The sequence below is a fragment of the Lissotriton vulgaris genome, chromosome 2_1, assembly GCF_964263255.1.
Source record: "Lissotriton vulgaris chromosome 2_1, aLisVul1.2, whole genome shotgun sequence".
Classification (NCBI taxonomy): Eukaryota; Metazoa; Chordata; class Amphibia; order Caudata; family Salamandridae; genus Lissotriton; species Lissotriton vulgaris.
This window is the reverse complement of record NC_141687.1, coordinates 1,732,935,118-1,732,953,056: the sequence shown is the minus strand read 5'-3', so window position 1 is coordinate 1,732,953,056 and position 17,939 is coordinate 1,732,935,118. Positions and strand designations below refer to the sequence as shown.

The 17,939-nt window shown below is 45.8% G+C and overlaps 1 protein-coding gene across 1 annotated transcript in view; it reads left to right on the top strand.

The window, feature by feature from the left end:
* Positions 1-6,557: 6,557 nt before the first annotated feature.
* The window catches only part of LOC147733206 (mucin-5AC-like), a 78,204-nt gene continuing 66,822 nt past the window's right edge, over positions 6,558-17,939 (top strand). Inside the window, exons 1-4 of the mRNA XM_086957738.1 lie at positions 6,558-6,676; positions 13,994-14,077; positions 14,688-14,771; positions 15,898-16,159. Of these exons, the coding sequence (XP_086813864.1) occupies positions 6,604-6,676; positions 13,994-14,077; positions 14,688-14,771; positions 15,898-16,159 (503 nt within the window). The 5' untranslated portion in view covers positions 6,558-6,603. The remainder of the gene's footprint in view (positions 6,677-13,993; positions 14,078-14,687; positions 14,772-15,897; positions 16,160-17,939) is intronic.

Below are 17,939 nucleotides of genomic sequence, written 5' to 3'. Positions count from 1 at the left end.
AGGTCTCTCCCATCCTTCCTTCACCAAACACAGGGGTCCTCTTACAGGATGCCCGTACAAAAGTTCAAAAGGGCTGTAGCCAACCCCCTTCTGTGGGACTTCTCTGTAGGCGAACAAGAAGCAGGGGATCAGGACGTCCCATCTACGCCGAAGCTTTTCAGGTAGTCCATGAATCATCCCTTTAAGGGTCCTGTTGAATCTCTCAACAAGCCCATTGCATTGTGGATGATAGGGTGTAGTGAACTTGTAGTTGACACCACATTCCTTCCACATAGCAGTTAAGTAGCTCGACATAAAGTTTGCACCTCTGTCGGAGACGACCTCCTTAGGGAAGCCCACTCTGGAGAATACTCCAACTAGGGCTCTTGCCACAACAGGTGCTGTAGTGGTCCTAAGGGGAATAGCTTCAGGATACCTGGTGGCATGATCCACTACCACCAGTATAAACTTGTGCCCTGATGCTGTAGGTGGTTCCATGGGACCGACGATGTCAATCCCCACCCGTTCAAAGGGTACCCCCACCACAGGCAGTGGTATAAGGGGGGCCTTCGTCGTGCCACCTGACTTACCACTGGCTTGGCAAGTGACACAGGAGCGGCAAAACTCCTTGGTATCTTCGTTCATGTGTGGCCAGTGAAAGTGCGAGACAAGCCTGTCCCACGTTTTCGTCTGGCCCAAGTGACCTGCTAAGGGAATCTCGTGGGCCAAGGTAAGTAGGAAACCACGCTGAGACAAGGGTACAACCAGCCTCCTGGTCATGCCAGGCTTGGGGTCTCTTGACTCAGTGTATAGGAGTCCATCTTCCCAGTATACCTTGTGGGTACCTGTGGCGTTCCCAGCAGCCTCAGCAGCAGCCTGCTGTCTGAGGGGTTCAAGAGAAGGGCAGTCTAACTGGTCCTTCCCCAGGTCTTCCCTTGAGGGTCCCCCTGAACCCAAGAATTCAACTTGATCAAGTTCGAATTCCCTAGGCTCAGTTTCCCGCAATTCCTGTAGGTCAGCCTCCTCTGAGACTTGATCCTCGACCTGGGGCAAGGGGGAAGGCGCAGCCTTAACCCTACTGCTCTTTTTCTTGGGAGGTGTCTGGTCCGTTGTTCCAGGATCCAGCACCTGCTCAGTGGGGCATTTCCTGACCTGTGACCTGGTCACAGCGAACACATGTGCTGGCAAGCCTAACATTTCCATGTGAGTCCGGTGCTCCACTTCTGACCATTGTGACGACTCCAAATCATTGCCCAACAAACAATCCACTGGGAGGTCTGGACTAACTACAACCTTCTTTTGGCCAGTTACCCCTCCCCAGGAGAAAGCTACAATTGCCATACTGTGATTGGTAGTGACATTGCTTGCATTGGTCACCAGGAATTCTGTACCTGGCATGATCTGTCCAGGGTCCACAAAGTTGGGCGTCACCATGGTGACGCTGGCACAAGTGTCCCTATAGGCCTGAGCCATCTTTCCATTTATGAAAGGCGTCTGTCGGTATTTGCCCAAAGAATTGGGGCTTACGTCAGGGGATACGTCTGCGTCCCCCGTACTGACAAGGACAGCCTGAGTGAGGGTGCCAACTAGGTTGTCACGCCCCTCAGAACCCAGGGTTAACCCTACTAAACCCTTGGGAGGCGCACTACCACTGCTGACTGTACTAGGGGGCACGGGTGCCTTAGGGGCTGCAGTGGCAGGAGTCTGCCCTCCTCCTTTCTTGGTGCACTCACTAAACCAGTGAGATTTACTTTTACAGTACTGGCACCATCTTTTGGATTGGCCTTCTTTCTTCTTTTGGGGAGCCTGACCCCCACCCTCTTTGGGTTGTTGGGGACCTGTCGAAGACTTCTGGTCATTTTGTTCCCCCTTAGAATCTTTACCCTTCTGGTCTGCTTTCTTCTGACCACCTTGATTCTGGCCCTGGTTCTGTTTAACTCTCGTACGAACCCATCTGTCTGCCTTCTTTCCCAATTCTTGGGGAGAGGTCAGATCCGAGTCGACAAGATGCTGATGCAGCAACTGGTTCTGACAATTGTTTAAAATTTGTTCTCTCATCATCAAATTATACAATCCTTCGTAATCAGTAACCTTACTGCCCAGCAACCAGCCCTCAAAAGCCTTAGTGGCACAATCGACAAAATCAGACCAATCTTGAGACTGCGTTTTCTGGGTATCCCTGAACAGCACCCTGTACTGCTCAGTGGTTAGGCCGAACCCTTCAACGAGTGTATTTTTCAAGATTTGGTAATTGTTAGCATCCTCCACCCTTGTGGTGAGGAGCTTGTCTCTTCCTTTTCCTTCAAAGGAGAGCCACAAGATAGCTGCCCACTGACTCTGGGGAACGCCCTGCACAGTGCAGGCCCTCTCCAAAGCAGTAATCCATTTGTGGATGTCGTCCCCTTGTTTAAAGGGGGGCACTATCTTCCCAAGGTGTTTCGTATCGAAACTCTTTTCCCTATTGCTAGGTACATTGCTGCCACCAGTGGGGACTACCCCACTTAACTGTTGCTCTCTTGCAAAGGCAAGCCTCTCTTTGGCCAGGGCAAGTTCTTCCCTTTCGATCCTTAGATTAGCTGCCCTTTCCTTAGCTTCGTACACTCTCCTCTGAGGGGATGTCATCCCTCTCTGAGACGAGTTGTGAGAGCCATTGGTTTGAAGGGATCTGCCAGAGCCTCTCGACAGAGATCTGGCTCGTCCATTCCCAATGTTAAGCTGACCTGATAGTGGCCCCAGGGGTCCCCCAGTACCGCTATCATGTTTGCTTAAGTTGGACCTGCTTAGTCTGACGACTTCTACCTGTCCCTTATCTGCCTCATCCCCAGAGAGATCCTCATCCTCATCTTCCTCCCCATCTTCGTTCTCAGTTGCGAGGTGGATGAGGTCAGGATCGTCTCGGGTTCCCTCGAGGGGAGGCATGTCTCCTTCTGGATTAGAATGGCTAAGAAGCTTCTCAGCCTTTCTGGCATCATAAGTCTCGAGGAGACCAATCAGAAAGGAGGTGGTGGGGTTAGCCCCTTGCTTAATCTTCCTAGAGGTACATACCTGTCGTAACTCATGGAAGTTAAGCGCAGTATATCTTGAAGGGATGACCTGTGGAGGGTCAACTGACACAAGGGGAGACTCAGAGTTTCCTCCTTTGTTCGACATACTGTTTCTAGTGCGGTGTAAGTGATGCACCTACCTACACTATGTGTTTCCCTACTGTTCCCTTGCTAAGAGTTGCAGCCAAGGTGTGCTAAGCCTTGAGGAGCTACAACAGCTGGTTCAGTAGAACTCAGAGTATTCTAAGCTTTAGTTATATGTACTAACAGTACTTATGCGATCTTTCAACAAGATATTCTTAGGATACGTGTGGTAAAACAACAGCAAGCTCAAATCCCAACCGCTGCTCACCAATGTGAGAAGTTGGCCCGATATGCAACGTTCGCTATTCTAGCGACCGCTATGTATCGTTCCAACGACCCTTATGGTGTTTGGTTGTAAGTCAACCTATAGACCAGCTATCCTAGTAGCGTGGATACGAGCAGTCTAAGGCTAAAGACTCGAGAGGGCGCGTTAAGCCAGCTGTTTACCACACATGTACCCCTTGAACACCAAGTGAAAGGACACCACACAAGTGTTATGAAAATAAACAGGATATTTATTAAGAATCACAACAGCCCTGTACTCTTTATGAGGACAGGGTACTAAGCACAAACCAAATCTCTTAGGCAAATACTTCAAGTGCACAATTAAAACAAGTGTCCGAGGACACGGAAAGGTTAAGGTCTCGGGCGGACCCGATAAGGCAAGTCGGAAGCGAGGGACTCGGGACCCTAGAGTAAGGAGGCTATGCAGGCACCGAAATGCCGAGTTACCTAGCCACGAGGGCTGCGGCTGCACAAGTCTTACAGGCGTCGGGGTCTTCGCTGACGAGCCAGGAGCCGGAAGAAAGGAGTTGCTGGCCGGCGACCAGTGCTGAATAGTTCGTAGAGATCCAAGCCTGGATCGGAGATTGATGAAACCTGAAAGCAGAGGGGACCAAGTTCGTACTACTAGCCAGTAGTCAGAGGGTACCAGGAAGGCACCGGTGGCCGTCACCTCGACCAGGTGAGTGGGCGACGCTAGGCTCTGCAGTCTCTCGGACCAGGAGGCGTTGTCGGCGACCACGGTGGAGGTGCGAGCTGTCCCACGACGGATGTCGCTGTCGGCGTCTTGAGTGGACCAGGAGGGTCCGGGGTGCTTCTCGGAAAGATGGAAGCAAGGGCCAGTCTGGAGCAACCAGACCGGCAGTGATGATTCTCGGATGTCGTCACAGAAGGGCACAAGCCAGCGGCCAGTGACCAGACAACGTGCTGAGCAGCGAGCAGAAGGGCCCCACGCAGATCGTGGAGATGCTGGGAGACTGCACTTCGGTGCTGGAGCGGCTCAGGGTCGGGGCTTCTCGGACCCCAGAGCACTCACCAGAGAGTTACCTCGATGGTCGTGCTGGTTTTTAAGAGCGTGCAGGTTCTGATGATGGCCGGTCCCTCGAGGTCTCGTCGCACCCACCGATCACAGCTGAGCTGATGACGTGGGTAGAGGTCAGAGGTGCCAGGGAAGCCGGTTCTCGTCGAGCTGGGCCGTCGGATTCCTTGAGGAAGGACTTACAGCAAACCGCAGAGTTCTTAGATGGTGCCCGCTGATGCAGGGTGACTACTCCTTAGCCACAAGGGAGAAATCTTGAGAAGAGTCTTGAAGTCCTTTCGTAGAAAGTATTCTTGATTCAAAGATGATCTAATTTGGAAGGGTCCCCGCTCCGGTCTTTATCCTAAAGAAAGGGGTGGGTACATGACTAGGTCCTGCCCTAAGGGTGGGACCAGGAAGGGGGGTAGTTACGCCCCTCTCCCCTGCCGGGCTTTCCCCAGGCCAGGGCTGTCGCCCCTGGAACTGGTTCTAACCGGCAGATGCGTAGTGAGCACCGGGGTGCCACTCCGCAGTCACCTTCTCGCCAAAGCCCTACCTACCCAGAATACACAAACCCTGTCTGGGACGGTGCGAACAGCGCCCTTGACAGGAAACCCTTTGTCCAAGTGCTCCTCGCTGGAAGGACTCCCAGCAGCAGGAGGTCAGACTTGTGTCTGTGGTGGCAGCATCCATTTTGTGGAGCTGAGGCTTTAGTTAACTTTAACCGGGGTTCACAGTTACGTACATGTCGTGTCCCTCTAGAAGGGCGGAATGCTAACCTCGTCGCCAGGGTTGGTGAGAGGGCAGCATCCCGATTCGTATGACACCTTACTCGACATGCCTTGATAACGCGATACCGGAGTTACCGATATGGCACGCGTTATCATGGAACAGCTATTGGGCCTTGATCCCGCAAGCTGCAGCCGGCTCGGCTCGGGCCTGAACCTAACTCACACGAGCCCATGCACTCTGCCTCCAGGATTGTCAAGGCCTGCCATAGGAGTGACTGATAGGAACTCGAGTGTCCATTGTATGGTTAGATATAGGGCTACTATATCTAAAGCAAAGCGTGGTTACACGTCTTCGCCCCAGCTGTCGTGCAGCCAGTTGTGTCAAATTTGAGAGGCCAGCCAGGGGTGGCATAATACATGCTGCAGCTCCTGGCGGCCCTGGGTACACCTATGCCCTGCGTTACGGGGTCTGATAAGGTGGCCCAGTACCAATTGGTAAATGCACCTAGGGTACATATCGTAATTTAGAGAGAGAACAGCCAGGCTGTGGGTCTGATTAGCAGGCCCACAGCCAGAGAAAGTCGTAAACCAGTGAAACAAAAGCAAAAAATCTGGGTGATCATAGGATTGCAGACCCTACTCTCCTACAATCTGCACCACAGCTTTTCGTAAAATACAATAGCCTCCCCAAAACATTCTCAGTGAAATAAACTTCAGAAAGTGGCTGAATAGACCTTTCTTTTAACTCTTCTACTAACACTCCTTTCCCCACTTCAAAGATGTATAGTTCATGGAGAAGCCTTTAGAAGTCTTTACACTTATTAACTCACTAAACCTAAACAGAAAGCTTGATGGATACTTCGCTGCAATTTTTAAGAGCAGGGACAGTTGCTTAGCGTTGGCACCTAAAAGTCCAATCCAAGGTCTCCGAATCAACGGATTGCAGTAGGCCCGACTGTAGGTGTGAACGTTCCCCCGTTTAGCCCACAAGGAACTATCCCTCTCAGAGGAAGTAGTGCTGACATCACTAGAGGGTACCAGGGTATTCAGAAAAACCACAGAGCGATTCATCAACTCGCCCTGTTTTCTTTTCCAGTTACCGAGTTGTGTGACATGTCATGGGGACACAAATAAAAGATTGCTCCACGTTTGCTGGTCTCCCTGAATTCCATTCCTGAAAGAACATTTTTTTGAAAAAATGACACCCTCCCAGACTGCAAACACACTTACCCCAGGCGGCCAGGGAGTGGGAGGAGGAACTAGCATCTTATGTTTACCTGTGCACCTGCACCAGGGAAAAAATGAGCTGCCCTCGGCCCCACCCCGCCGACGACCTGTGTGAAGCAATATGGGATGGAAGCCAAGATCTTCTGGCACACAGTATAAAAGACTGGACTCGGGCACAGGTGAATCGTTCCTCCTCGCCAACTCCAGTTCGGTACCCCGTGGCCGAACTACAGGGAAGATGGGCACGCGCAGGAGGGTCCAAACGCCAGTATGGGTCCTTCTATTGGTCGTCGCCTCTTTCCAACAAAAAGGTAGGCACTTCCCAACATTCCCTCACTCTGAAGTGTTGGAAAGAAAGTTATTTTGTATTTGCTAAAAGAAAAGACTTTACTCGTTTTCCTTGGCGTTTTATTTTCGAAATAGTCATAATGTTCGGTCTTTCAGCATAGCTCATTAATAGATGTATTTCTCTGCGGCCAAATGGGTTTCTCTGAACGTGATGCTTTCAAATGCGTACCCATGCAACACTGTTTCTAAACTTCGAAACTGGAGATGCCATGATAGCCAGGCATGTTCGTCTGAGAGGAATGTGTGTGAGGAGGAGGTTCAGAAACATAGGAAACACTTGTAAAAATGACCGTTTTAGGGAGTTTTGTTTTCTTATTCTATCTGTTCCTTGCTGCTCATAGATGGGCGAACAGAGTGGCAGAGAGCGTTCCCATATTGCAAGTTCATAGCCCATTGGCCAATCAGCAAACCGAGTTTGACTTATGGATGTCGACCAAGGTGAAGCCCACTCGATTTGTAAAACTAGAAATCACAAGTTGACGGGGAGGGCTAAGCCAAAGATCGGGTTTGACTCTAAGAACACGTGCACGAATCAAGCCCTGAAAAGGGTTGTCATGTAAATTGTGCGACAAACGTCACAGTAGAAATATGATAAATTATCTTCAAGATTCAAGAATTACTATTTCTTTTACATGTGGAAGAGTTTGACTTTACTACTTTAGATTCATCCTTGCGCCGAGAAGCATTTATTTAGAGTGAATGTTTTTTAAACATGAACTTAGACCCTGACAATAATGTCATTAGTGACAAAAAAAGGCAAGTCAGTTGTGACCACCACAGGTGACCTGGATTGTGTTTATAAGCTGAGAAGCATTATAGTCAAATCAAACAGAGGAGAGGGTTTGTACAGCGCACATCCCGAACTCATGTACGCGAAGGGGCTCTCATATGGAATAAGGTATACAAGCGGGGACTCCGTGAAAGCAGACACCTGCGTGGCATCTCAAGGTGTGATCAAGCAGGGTCGCCCGGCTTGATCTCAGGTGTTCTGGTTTCATACTGTGCAATTCAGCCCCCTGACGGGTATCTCTGCTCTGATTTACATCAAATGTTAGTGCTGTCTTTATTCTTGGCGCGTGACTTTACAGCTGGATGACAGGCAAAAAGCGCCTGGAAGCTTGTCTCGTTTTGGACAGGATGGTCCAAGACACCTTGAGGTGAGCCTCAGCCATGTGCCCGGCTCGAGACTACTCGTGCCTTTACTGGCTCGCCCGCCTCTGAGTGAGACATGTTTCTTGAGTGAACGGCGCGGGGTACGGTACCAAGTAGGATGCTGCAGTCTCCAGGACACCATGTAAATGTATGTATCTGCCCACACCACCCCTGAGGAAGCAGGGTCCGGCATATGTACCGTTCGAGGGGCTTCTTCTTAAGGAGGATAGGGAGGGAGTGCTATTGGAGCGAGGACCAGTGTGCGGAGCACAGGGAGGAGGAGCGCGGTGTCTGGGATGATGGGGGCTGGCACGAGAAGCTAGCGCTGCTTCTCCCTTTGATATCGGACCCTCTTTTCCCGACTGCTGTCTCCTCTGGGAATTTGAAAGCTAGCTATCTGCTGAAACTGTGCACGCGCTGCGTGCCTTCAAAAAGGATGCACTATGCCCCCACGAACTCTGCTATTCGAGTATCTCTCTTGTTATTTTACGCACTACCGTCTTCCACACTCAGTGCCGTTTTAGCAGCCCGTGTGCGAAATCTAATTGCTGTACTAATGAAGTTTAATTGTTTCTCTAAAAACCTTACACAATGATAGTTGGGGCTACCCTAATATGCAGCCCTGGATCGGCAGGTGTATTTTCCCAGACCGACCTGGAGAATACAGTTACGTCTCTGGGTCGCTCCTGTTCCTTTCTTTTTATCTGTCCTCGAGTGTCTCTCGCTCCACCTGCAGGTTTTCATTTACATGTGAGCGTGATACGCTTACACTGTGCGTCTCCTCGCGCCCTCATCTGTACCTCTAGTTCACCCGCATCCCCAGGCTCTCTATATGCCTCTCTCTATACATCTTTCTACATCTCTTAACTCTCCTTTCTCATTTCATTGTTTCAGTGTGCGTTTACTGCAGGTCTCACTTCATAACGACGACACAATATCGCCTTCTCACCTCTTGTTTTTTACAGTCGGTATCCACGGATCGCCTCCAGCCTCGTTAGTAAAGGCTGCAGTGACTAGACTGCAGAGTATTGAGACTTACACATGAGCCAATAAGAAACGGTTCCAAATATCCGGAGCGTGTTAAACATCTCCGACAGCGTTTCTAAATAGTGTTGTTGTATACTCCATGTTCTCGTGTAGGCCACGCCATGTTAGTAAAAGTCGGCAACAATGGTTCGGGAGTTGCATCTGATGCTGTCCCGGAGCCGGGCGCCTCCTGTCAGGATCATCGATCTGTTTTGACTGTTGGTGCACGAGGAATGTGCGGCATTCCACTGGGACCTCGGCGTCAAGTCGTTTCCCTCCTCACAATGCTTTCAGAGACAGTCTGACTCCGTTTACCTTGGCAGAGACATCGTGCTAGCGATAGAAACCCATGAGGTTTTCTCTATTTTCTCAAGAAATTGATGTATTGATCACATACACAGACGCACCGTAGATGTAGAGATATAACTTAAGCACGTTTTGCCTTTGTGAGTGAGGTCCGCATTCAACAGGCAGTACCTGGCTCTAGATATTTACAAGTCCCAGTGACATTAGACTGCTCCAGGTCACTGGGCGGTCTTTCCACGTGCTGAGAGCAAGCGGAAGTTCCAAGGGAGGCCTCAGTTCTGAACTGTGACAACAACGGAGCGCGCTCCCTTGGGCATGCATGCTGAGGGGCACCACGTGACGCGACCGTCAGAAGACGATCGTCTTGCCTAGCCTGTCACCCTCCCAGCGCACTCTTCAGTCCCGTACACGACCCTGTGTTCAGGTTCGGCACCTGCATTCTTGTTTGCGCGCTCTCATATCCCCTATGGTTATTCTTGGAATAGTTTTCACTCTAGACTACCCTTGATCGGCACGTGGCGTTTCATCATCTCCAACCCTGTTCTCTTGAGGCCTCAGCGTCCCCCTTCCATGATGTAGTGCCACCCTTGTTCTTTCCTGCGCTGGCCCCTTTGTCCTGCAGTCTCCTCCTGCAAGAATACAGCCTTGCTAGTTCTGTTTTAATGGACCATACATACCTGGGAAAGGAGGTGCTACTTCCCGACTGCAGCGGCGTGTTAGGTTATTGACTAGGAAGATCTTTGAATATGCAAATTATCACTGTGTATAGACCGTGAACTCATTACAGGGAACTGGAATGAAACCTGGGAATGTTAGCGCAGTAACATGTGTCCTATCCTTAAGCCACAGTGCCTTTGGAAGTCACCTGCTTGGGTCCACGAAAATATAAAAACACAAAATATGCGAACAAATTGGGCTTTCCTGAAGTATTAACTCATGTTAACTTGGCCCATACAGTTTCATTCACCTCACTCCCCACCTTGCTACTGCCAACCTAACTGCCCAGTACTGGGACGGACAGTCTGTGAGGCAGCATACATGACACAGGCAGTGTCGTAGAGAACATGCCTAGGCCTGTAAATGGCAGAACCTGGCCTGTAATGAGCCCCAAATAAGTCCTGTTCTCGGGAACGTCAAAGCAAACAACAAGCACACATTTAATTCCAATCTCAATGGGTGCTGGAGCCCATCATTCAGACTGGGGATATGACCTGCGCTTTGTCGCTCCTAAAAACTTATGAAATATAGAACAATTGCTGTGGCAACCAGTCATCACATTATGGGGTGTGCATGGCTACTCTGTGATACACTTCATTAAATCAGCTTGTTGCCCACCTCATATGGCATGATTCTCCTTGGCAGAACTCCATCACACCACTAATATTTGTGTAGACCAAGTCCTTTAAGCTTTTGTCCTTCCATGAGCTAAGTTGTTAACTACATCTTGAAAAACAGAGACTGTTCAAAGTCATCTATTAATACAGCTTATTTTAGTAAAGAGCATAGTGTGAAATGATCTATCAGTCACCACAGGGCCGGCCTTAGGCATGTTCAAGCTGTGCACCTGCACAGGGCCACCAAACCCCAGGGGCCACCACTCCAATATAAATCCTTAATATAATAATCCTCTGAGGATGGATACATATTTGTGTGGTGGTCCCTGGCAGAGATTTGGCGGCCTCCGGCTCTGTTCCACTTCCAAACACCCTGATCCCCCCCTCTTCACTGGCCTCCGCACTCCACCCCGCCCGGACCCCCTCTTCCGGGGCCCCCAACTGCGCTCCCTGCCCAGGGCCACCATGAGCCTAGAGCCGCCCCTGGTCACCAAGTGGCGGCCAATATTGATATTTAAGTTGTTGAAGGTGTTCCGCCATCCTTCTTCTCTTGCCATTTATGAGATCTTGGAGTTCTTCTTGTTTCCAAATGTTTTAATTTACTCTGTGAGGTCACATTGAGTCACCTTGCATGCCAAAAGGTTTTTATGCGCCTTCTAGAAAAGTTTCATGCAGGACTTTACCTACAGTGAGCACCTACTTTTTTTTTTAAACAGGTATATTCTCCCGGGAAAGAAGCGCCATAGAAGTTCCAGCGTCTGCCATCATTTAGTGATATAGCCATAATTAGCGTCATCATCATTAACAAACAGGGCAGGCTTTCTTCAAATTCTGCAATATTAATTTTGCAGCATGTGTCCCTGAAAAAGATTAGGGTAAGGAATAATGCACCCCTGCCCTCCATTAACTAAGCGTTTTTAATAATATACTGATTGAATTCTCCTTTTTAAACATGAGCTTTTTCCAATTTCGAGTCTCCTTCTGCCCATATGGTTCCTTTTCACTTCATGAAATATGTAGTTTTCTAGAGGGTCTAGCTTGAGTTAGAACTCTCCCTGTTTGCAATGGATTTAATTACTTCATATAATATTCTTTTTCCCAGGCTTTCAAAATGATTCTCATTCGCTCTACCAGTGTTCCCTTTTTTCTGTGGAACATCATTCTCTATATGGGGTCTCTTATACACCTTTTTTCATTCAATTGAGAGCCGCCAAACATCCAACTGTGTTCTTTTGAAATCTGATTTTTTAAATTCTAATATTATCTATTTCCTAAAAGAGTTCACACTTTTTCCAAAGGTTGTCGGTTACTCAGACATTCATTTATTACAAAGGCTTTCTTTTACTCACGGGATGTTTGTTTTAATTAATGGGCCTTATTTACTCTAGCATTTCCTTTATTTCAGATGGGTTTCTTCCCATCCTGGTTTTAGGAGAATTTCTTTCACCGTTGGCAGTCTACTTGATCTAAGGAGCTTTATTTACTCCAGACATTGTCCTTGTTTCTAAAGTTTTCATTCTCTCCGTGGCTTATAATAATAATAAAAAAAACATTATTTGTACCTTAAGAATTCCTAATATTCTAAAGTCTTATTTTCTTTGTAAACCATTAGTTTCTACAGGATCACATTTACTATAGAGATACTCTTTTTCTTCATGCCTTCATCTTTTCTTGGGATTTTCCTGTTTCCTAATTGTCTTTGTTCACTTGGGATTGATATTTCTTGTATGGTTTTTCCACTTAATCTAAGGACTTTGCTTGTTTTCAGTCACAGGAGGATTTCTTCTTGCCTCTAATTGTTTTAATTTGTTCTATGGATTTTCTGTGGTTAGAGCAACATAGTTCACTTTATTTATTTCATAATTTCTTGTAGGTTTACATTTACATTAGAGATTCCCCTTGTCTTTTATTATATTTAAAGTTAGTGCACTACTGTGCTTACAAAATCTCTATTTTTCCCTAGGATTCTCCTTGAAGCAAATTGTTCTTATTTGCATATGGTTCTCTTGACCTCTACGTGATTGCAGCCATTTACGGGGCTCTCCTTATAGCACCTAGGGTTCTTGTTGTATAATTCACTGAAGAATTACTTTTTTCTTTGCGTTATTCCTCTCTCTAAAGAAAATGATTGCTTTTAAGGAATCCATTCTCTTGAGAGACTGACTTTGCTTAAAGAAGTTTTTTTTCCACCCTTGAGAATCACCTTGTTAGTACTGGTTTAAATACATCTAAGGTAAATCGTATATCCTGCAGGTTTCTATTAAATACAGGGCCTCTCCTTAATTCTAAATATTTACATTTACTCTAGGAACCTCCTTGTTTTTAAAGACTTTCTTTGCATCCAGTGATGCTCCTTGGTATTATGAATTCTTATTAAGTTCAGAAATTCTTCTAAGGATTTCTCTTCCCTTTACAGACGATCCTTTTTACTACATTATTGTAATGGGTTTTCATTCATGCACGGATGTCTTTTTTTTATTCAAGGGGTTTTCCTCAGTTCTGTGGCTTATCATCTTATCTATGGATTCTCATTGTTTCTGAGGGTTTCCGTTCATGCTATAGATTTTACATTTTCTCTGTGGTTCTTCATTTTCAAATATTCATATTTATACTTTGTTACTAAGTGTTTTCTTTCATTCTAGAAGTGCTTTTTATTTCCAAATATTCACATTTTATGTGAAAACTCTACCTACTTCCTTGAACATTGCTATGCTCCATAGTGGGCATATACAATGCAGGTTTCCCCAGAATATTTATTGACTGAGATTATCAGTTCGATAGTGATTTATTTTGCTGCACCGTAATTGCCCAAATAACCTATACATATATATTTTGGAGTTCTGTCTTAGACCTACTGCTGAAAAAAGGGTGGTAATATTGTGCTATGCCTACAATTACAGCAACTTCCATGTTCGATGTGGTGTGACTGGCATAGCAAATAAGATGTGCACTCATCCAGTTCACGTTGACACTGTGTGCATCAGCCTATCTCCTTCTCCCTATGGAAGGTGGCTAGAGTGCCTAGGCGAAGGTGATGCATTACTGGATAGCCTTTGAGGGCTTCTATTCCCAAAAGGATAACAATCTGGTAAACCCGCATTCTTTATATTCCCAATGATTTTGTCTAGAAATTGTTCTCTAATGATAGGGAGGTGATGGCAGGAGCATGGCAGGGTGTAGCATTTGTGCATGCTGTTTCTGCAAATGAGTTCCACTCTTTGGTAAAAATAGGACAAGTACACAAAAAACAAATGTGGTATACTCTCGACAACAATGGGACCAGTTTGAAAGATAGACAGCAGATATGATGTAGATTTATTTTTATTGACCTGCATCCTACCTGTAAGGTATTGTTGCAATGATGTTTCCTCTTCTTACCCTTCCTCCATTTACCTTATGTTCATATTAATTGCTCCGTCTATCTGATCTATGTATATCTGTTCATACTATTTCTCTTTACAGCCCTTGCACAATTTAACTCTGAAACAGTCGATGATGTCGTTTACGATGTCAGCGTGGATGAAAATGTTCAGCAGCAACAAATAGGTATGTACCCCAAGTTTCTTTTCAATCTGATTAGATGATTTTAAATCCTGTGCTCCATAACCTATATAAACACTTTCTTACAAGTAATGATGCAATTTACTCTGGGCTAAAAATATTTTGGAGACATTTGTTAAGGCTCCTTTATAATATTATGAAACTGATCAAAATCAAGAAACCTAATGACTTTTTATCGAAAATGTATCAGTTTGTTTAAAATCTCCTAGAGTCGATTCAATGAGGTCTGGATCTGGGAAAAGTTGATAATTTAAACCTTTAACTTAGAGCACCTTTGTTTCAATGGTACGAATCTGCTTGTGGGTTGGATATGCTGCTCAGGTCTGTGCTTAAGATATCAAGAAACCAATACCCAGATAGTTAGAATGTCATAATCCTAAATTCTAAAACTTGACATTTGATTGCTTTCTTCTGCTGTGAGGAGAGGAGATATCAGTCAGAGGAGTGTGTCTGCCAAAGTATATCTGCCACTTTGGGTTTTAAGGGAAAACTCTTCAGAAAGTCACTGCTCATCAGCACCACCGTCTTTTAACTTACTGAAGATATCTTCTATATGTTCTCTAAATTGCACTGTTTTATTTTCCTTTTGCTATAGATTATGACTCAGTGTCTTCTTCATCATCATCATCTCAGAAAATTAGCATCATAACGGGCTCATCTCTTACTCCAGTAGTGAAAAGTAAGTATTAAAAATTAGGGTTCAGAATCTTAAATGAAGTTTTGATGATAGAATAGGCTAATGCCAACAAGGTTTTTGTAAAGCCTCATGATTTTAAAAAGATTTACAGAATAAAAATTAGTGCATTGCAATTTGACAACATTGCAAGTTAGCGCAAAAAAACTCTTGATCAAAGATATTAGAAATACAAAACAAATGTGCCAATACAACTACTTGAAAATTTGCAGGTATGATACAATGTACTGTCAATTAACGTTCAATAGTGGAGCAGAATTGAATAACGCGACTTAAAGCTTTCTCTGCTACGGAATATGCATTGAATATAAAATAGCAATGATGTTTGTAGAGTATTGGATTGGCCAAACATACTTTTTCTCTCTCAAGGAATCTGGTCACATTTAGCCACCCCAATTTACTGTATTTCTCAAAATTAATTGGTGATGGGCTTTAAGATCTGTAAACCTTGTATACTTAGCTGTTTCAATGCATGCCCGGTGTGTAAGTGGCAATAAATACAATCAAAGTCAATTGACACAGTTCAGACACTGATGAACCCCAGCATTGTGTGGGTCGTAAGAATCAGGTTTTAAAATGTGGCAAAGGCAGTTCCGAGTCGTTACAGCCACATGCACATTTGCTACTGTTTGTCCCTTGGACACAATAACTGAAGTAATTGATTAGCCAAAATGTAAGGTAATGTATAGGATCAGGTTTTGCAAAATGTCCAATCAATTGATTGATGTCTTAAATGCACTTAGTCCACTCAAAGTTCCGCAGGGTATTCGTTAGTATGGAAATACAAACAAACAAAAGCCTTGTTATGGTAAAGGAAAGGAAGTCAACTGAATGATTGTCAGGTATATGGAGGAAGAAGCAAACTGGTTTATGAATAAGATGACAAAGTGCCAATTGGGAGACAGGTAAGTACACTCCAAATATGAAGACTTGGAGTGGAGTCTACTGAAAAACGTAGCACATGCCTAAGTGAACATAAAACTCTAGCCACACAAACACGTGAAGCACAATGTTAAACTGAGTATCAATACTTAGCAAGTATGTCTAACCACACAGTCTTGTAGTCCTTGGAGACCTGATCACAGAATAATTGTCATGATTTCCATTCCAGCGATCAACACCGCTCACAATGGCCAAGTGTGCAGCACCTGGGGAAATTTTCACTTCAAAACCTTCGATGGAAATGTCTTCCAATTCCCAGGCACCTGCAACTATGTATATTCTTCTCACTGCAAGAGCAGCTATGAAGACTTCAACATCCAGGTCCGAAGAACGGTGGAAAATGGCGTCACCACCATCAGTCACATGACCATGATGATAGATGGAGTAGTCATTGAAATTACTAAGAGCTCCATTTTGTTCAACGGGAACCCGTAAGTATAGAACTATGACTGACATGTACTGTTACTAGCACTTACATCAAACTGGCATTCCTGAAATTTATATTCTGAGTATACCATGCACCAGTGTTTCTAAAGCAAGCCCCAGTGTCAGCCCATGTTTTCCTTTCTATGCACTACTAAGTAGATTAACGCCCTTGCCACGCCATTGCAATCTGAATGATCCTAGGAAAGGCTGCATGTGGGGATGTTGCCCAGCCAAATATTATAAATAGGTGAGAGCTGTTCAGAAGAAGAAACGCCACTCCATGCTTGACTACATGCCTCTCTCATAAGAATCCACATTTTTTCCTGTTTATTATCTCGTCATGCCACCCTAAAGAGGCACATATGAAATATATGACTTATAAACGACTACTTAAAGGCACTCTAGGAGCCTTCCTCAGTATTGCAATCAAGAGATTTTAGAACATATGACAAGTTTGTTGATCAGATTTATAATAAAGCAACATGTTTCCAAGTGGCACTTCCTGTTACTGTTTGTATTACAGTTTAGTATTACTTTACTATCCAAACACTCAGTGTTATTGTCACACAGTTTAAGCGTCCTCAGGCAAACATTAGGTATATTATTGTTCCCTCTGCACTGTACTGAAAATGTGTTAGTGGTGTATGTAACCGAAAATTTCTTCCAGGGGTCCTTGATGCTCAATAATATAAAGCTGTCAATAAATCAATCAATCAATCAGTATTTGTGGAGACGGCTATTTCCCCCTGGGGGTATCCAGGTGTTGAGGTCTCGATGGTCTCTAGTCTAAGAGAAGGGTCTTGAGTCCTTTTCTGAAGTCTGCCAGTGTTGGTGCTGTTTGTAGGTGGAGGGGGAGGTTGTTCCAGGACTTGGCTGCAAGGTAGGAGAATGAACGACCTCTGCTATGGCTCAGGCGGATGCAAGGGACATGAGCAAGTGTGAGAAAAATGAAGCGCAGTTGTCTGCTGGGCTGGTAGAAGTTCAGGCAGTTGTTGATGTAGGCTAGACCCTGGTCGTTGGGAGCTTTGTAGGTGAGGGTCAGTATCTTGAACTTGGCATCTCTTCTGTCTGTGGTGCCGGTAGATTTTCTTGAGTTGTGGTGTGATCGATTTGGGGCAGTTGAAGATGAGTCTGGCGGCTGCGTACTCTATGGTCTGGAGTCTGTTGAGGAGCTAGTTGGTGATTCTAGTCTAAAGGACATATCCATAGTCTATGGCTGGTGAAGAGGGCTTGTGTTACTGTTTTCCTAGTGTTTATGGGGATGCATCTGAAGATCTTCTGGAGCATGAGGAAGGTGTGGAAGCAGATAGAGGAGGTTGTGTTGACCTGTTGTTTCATAGTAAGTTGCTGTCCAGGATGATTACAAGGTTGCTGGCATGATCTGTTGGGGTAGGTGCAGAACCAAGCTCCACAGGCCACCAGGTGTTGTTGCACCGTGAGGTGTTCTTTCCAAGGATCAGCACTTGCATCTTGCCTGTGTTGAGCTACAGACAGTTGGTCCTCATCCAGTTGGCGACGCCCATCATGGCATTTCGGCAGGTAGCTCTGGTGGTGGGTTCTTCCATCAGTGAGAGGATGAGTTTGGTTTGGTCTGCATTTAAGATTACATTCAGTCTGTTGGCTAGGACGATGTTGGCCAGCGGGGACATGTAGGTGTTGAAGAGGGTGTGGCTGAGTAATGATCCTTGAGGGACCCTGCAGACAACGGTCTTGGGATCGGAGATGAAGGTCGGATTGTCTGGTTCAGTACTGTTAGGAAGGATGCAATCCATTTGAAGGCATCAC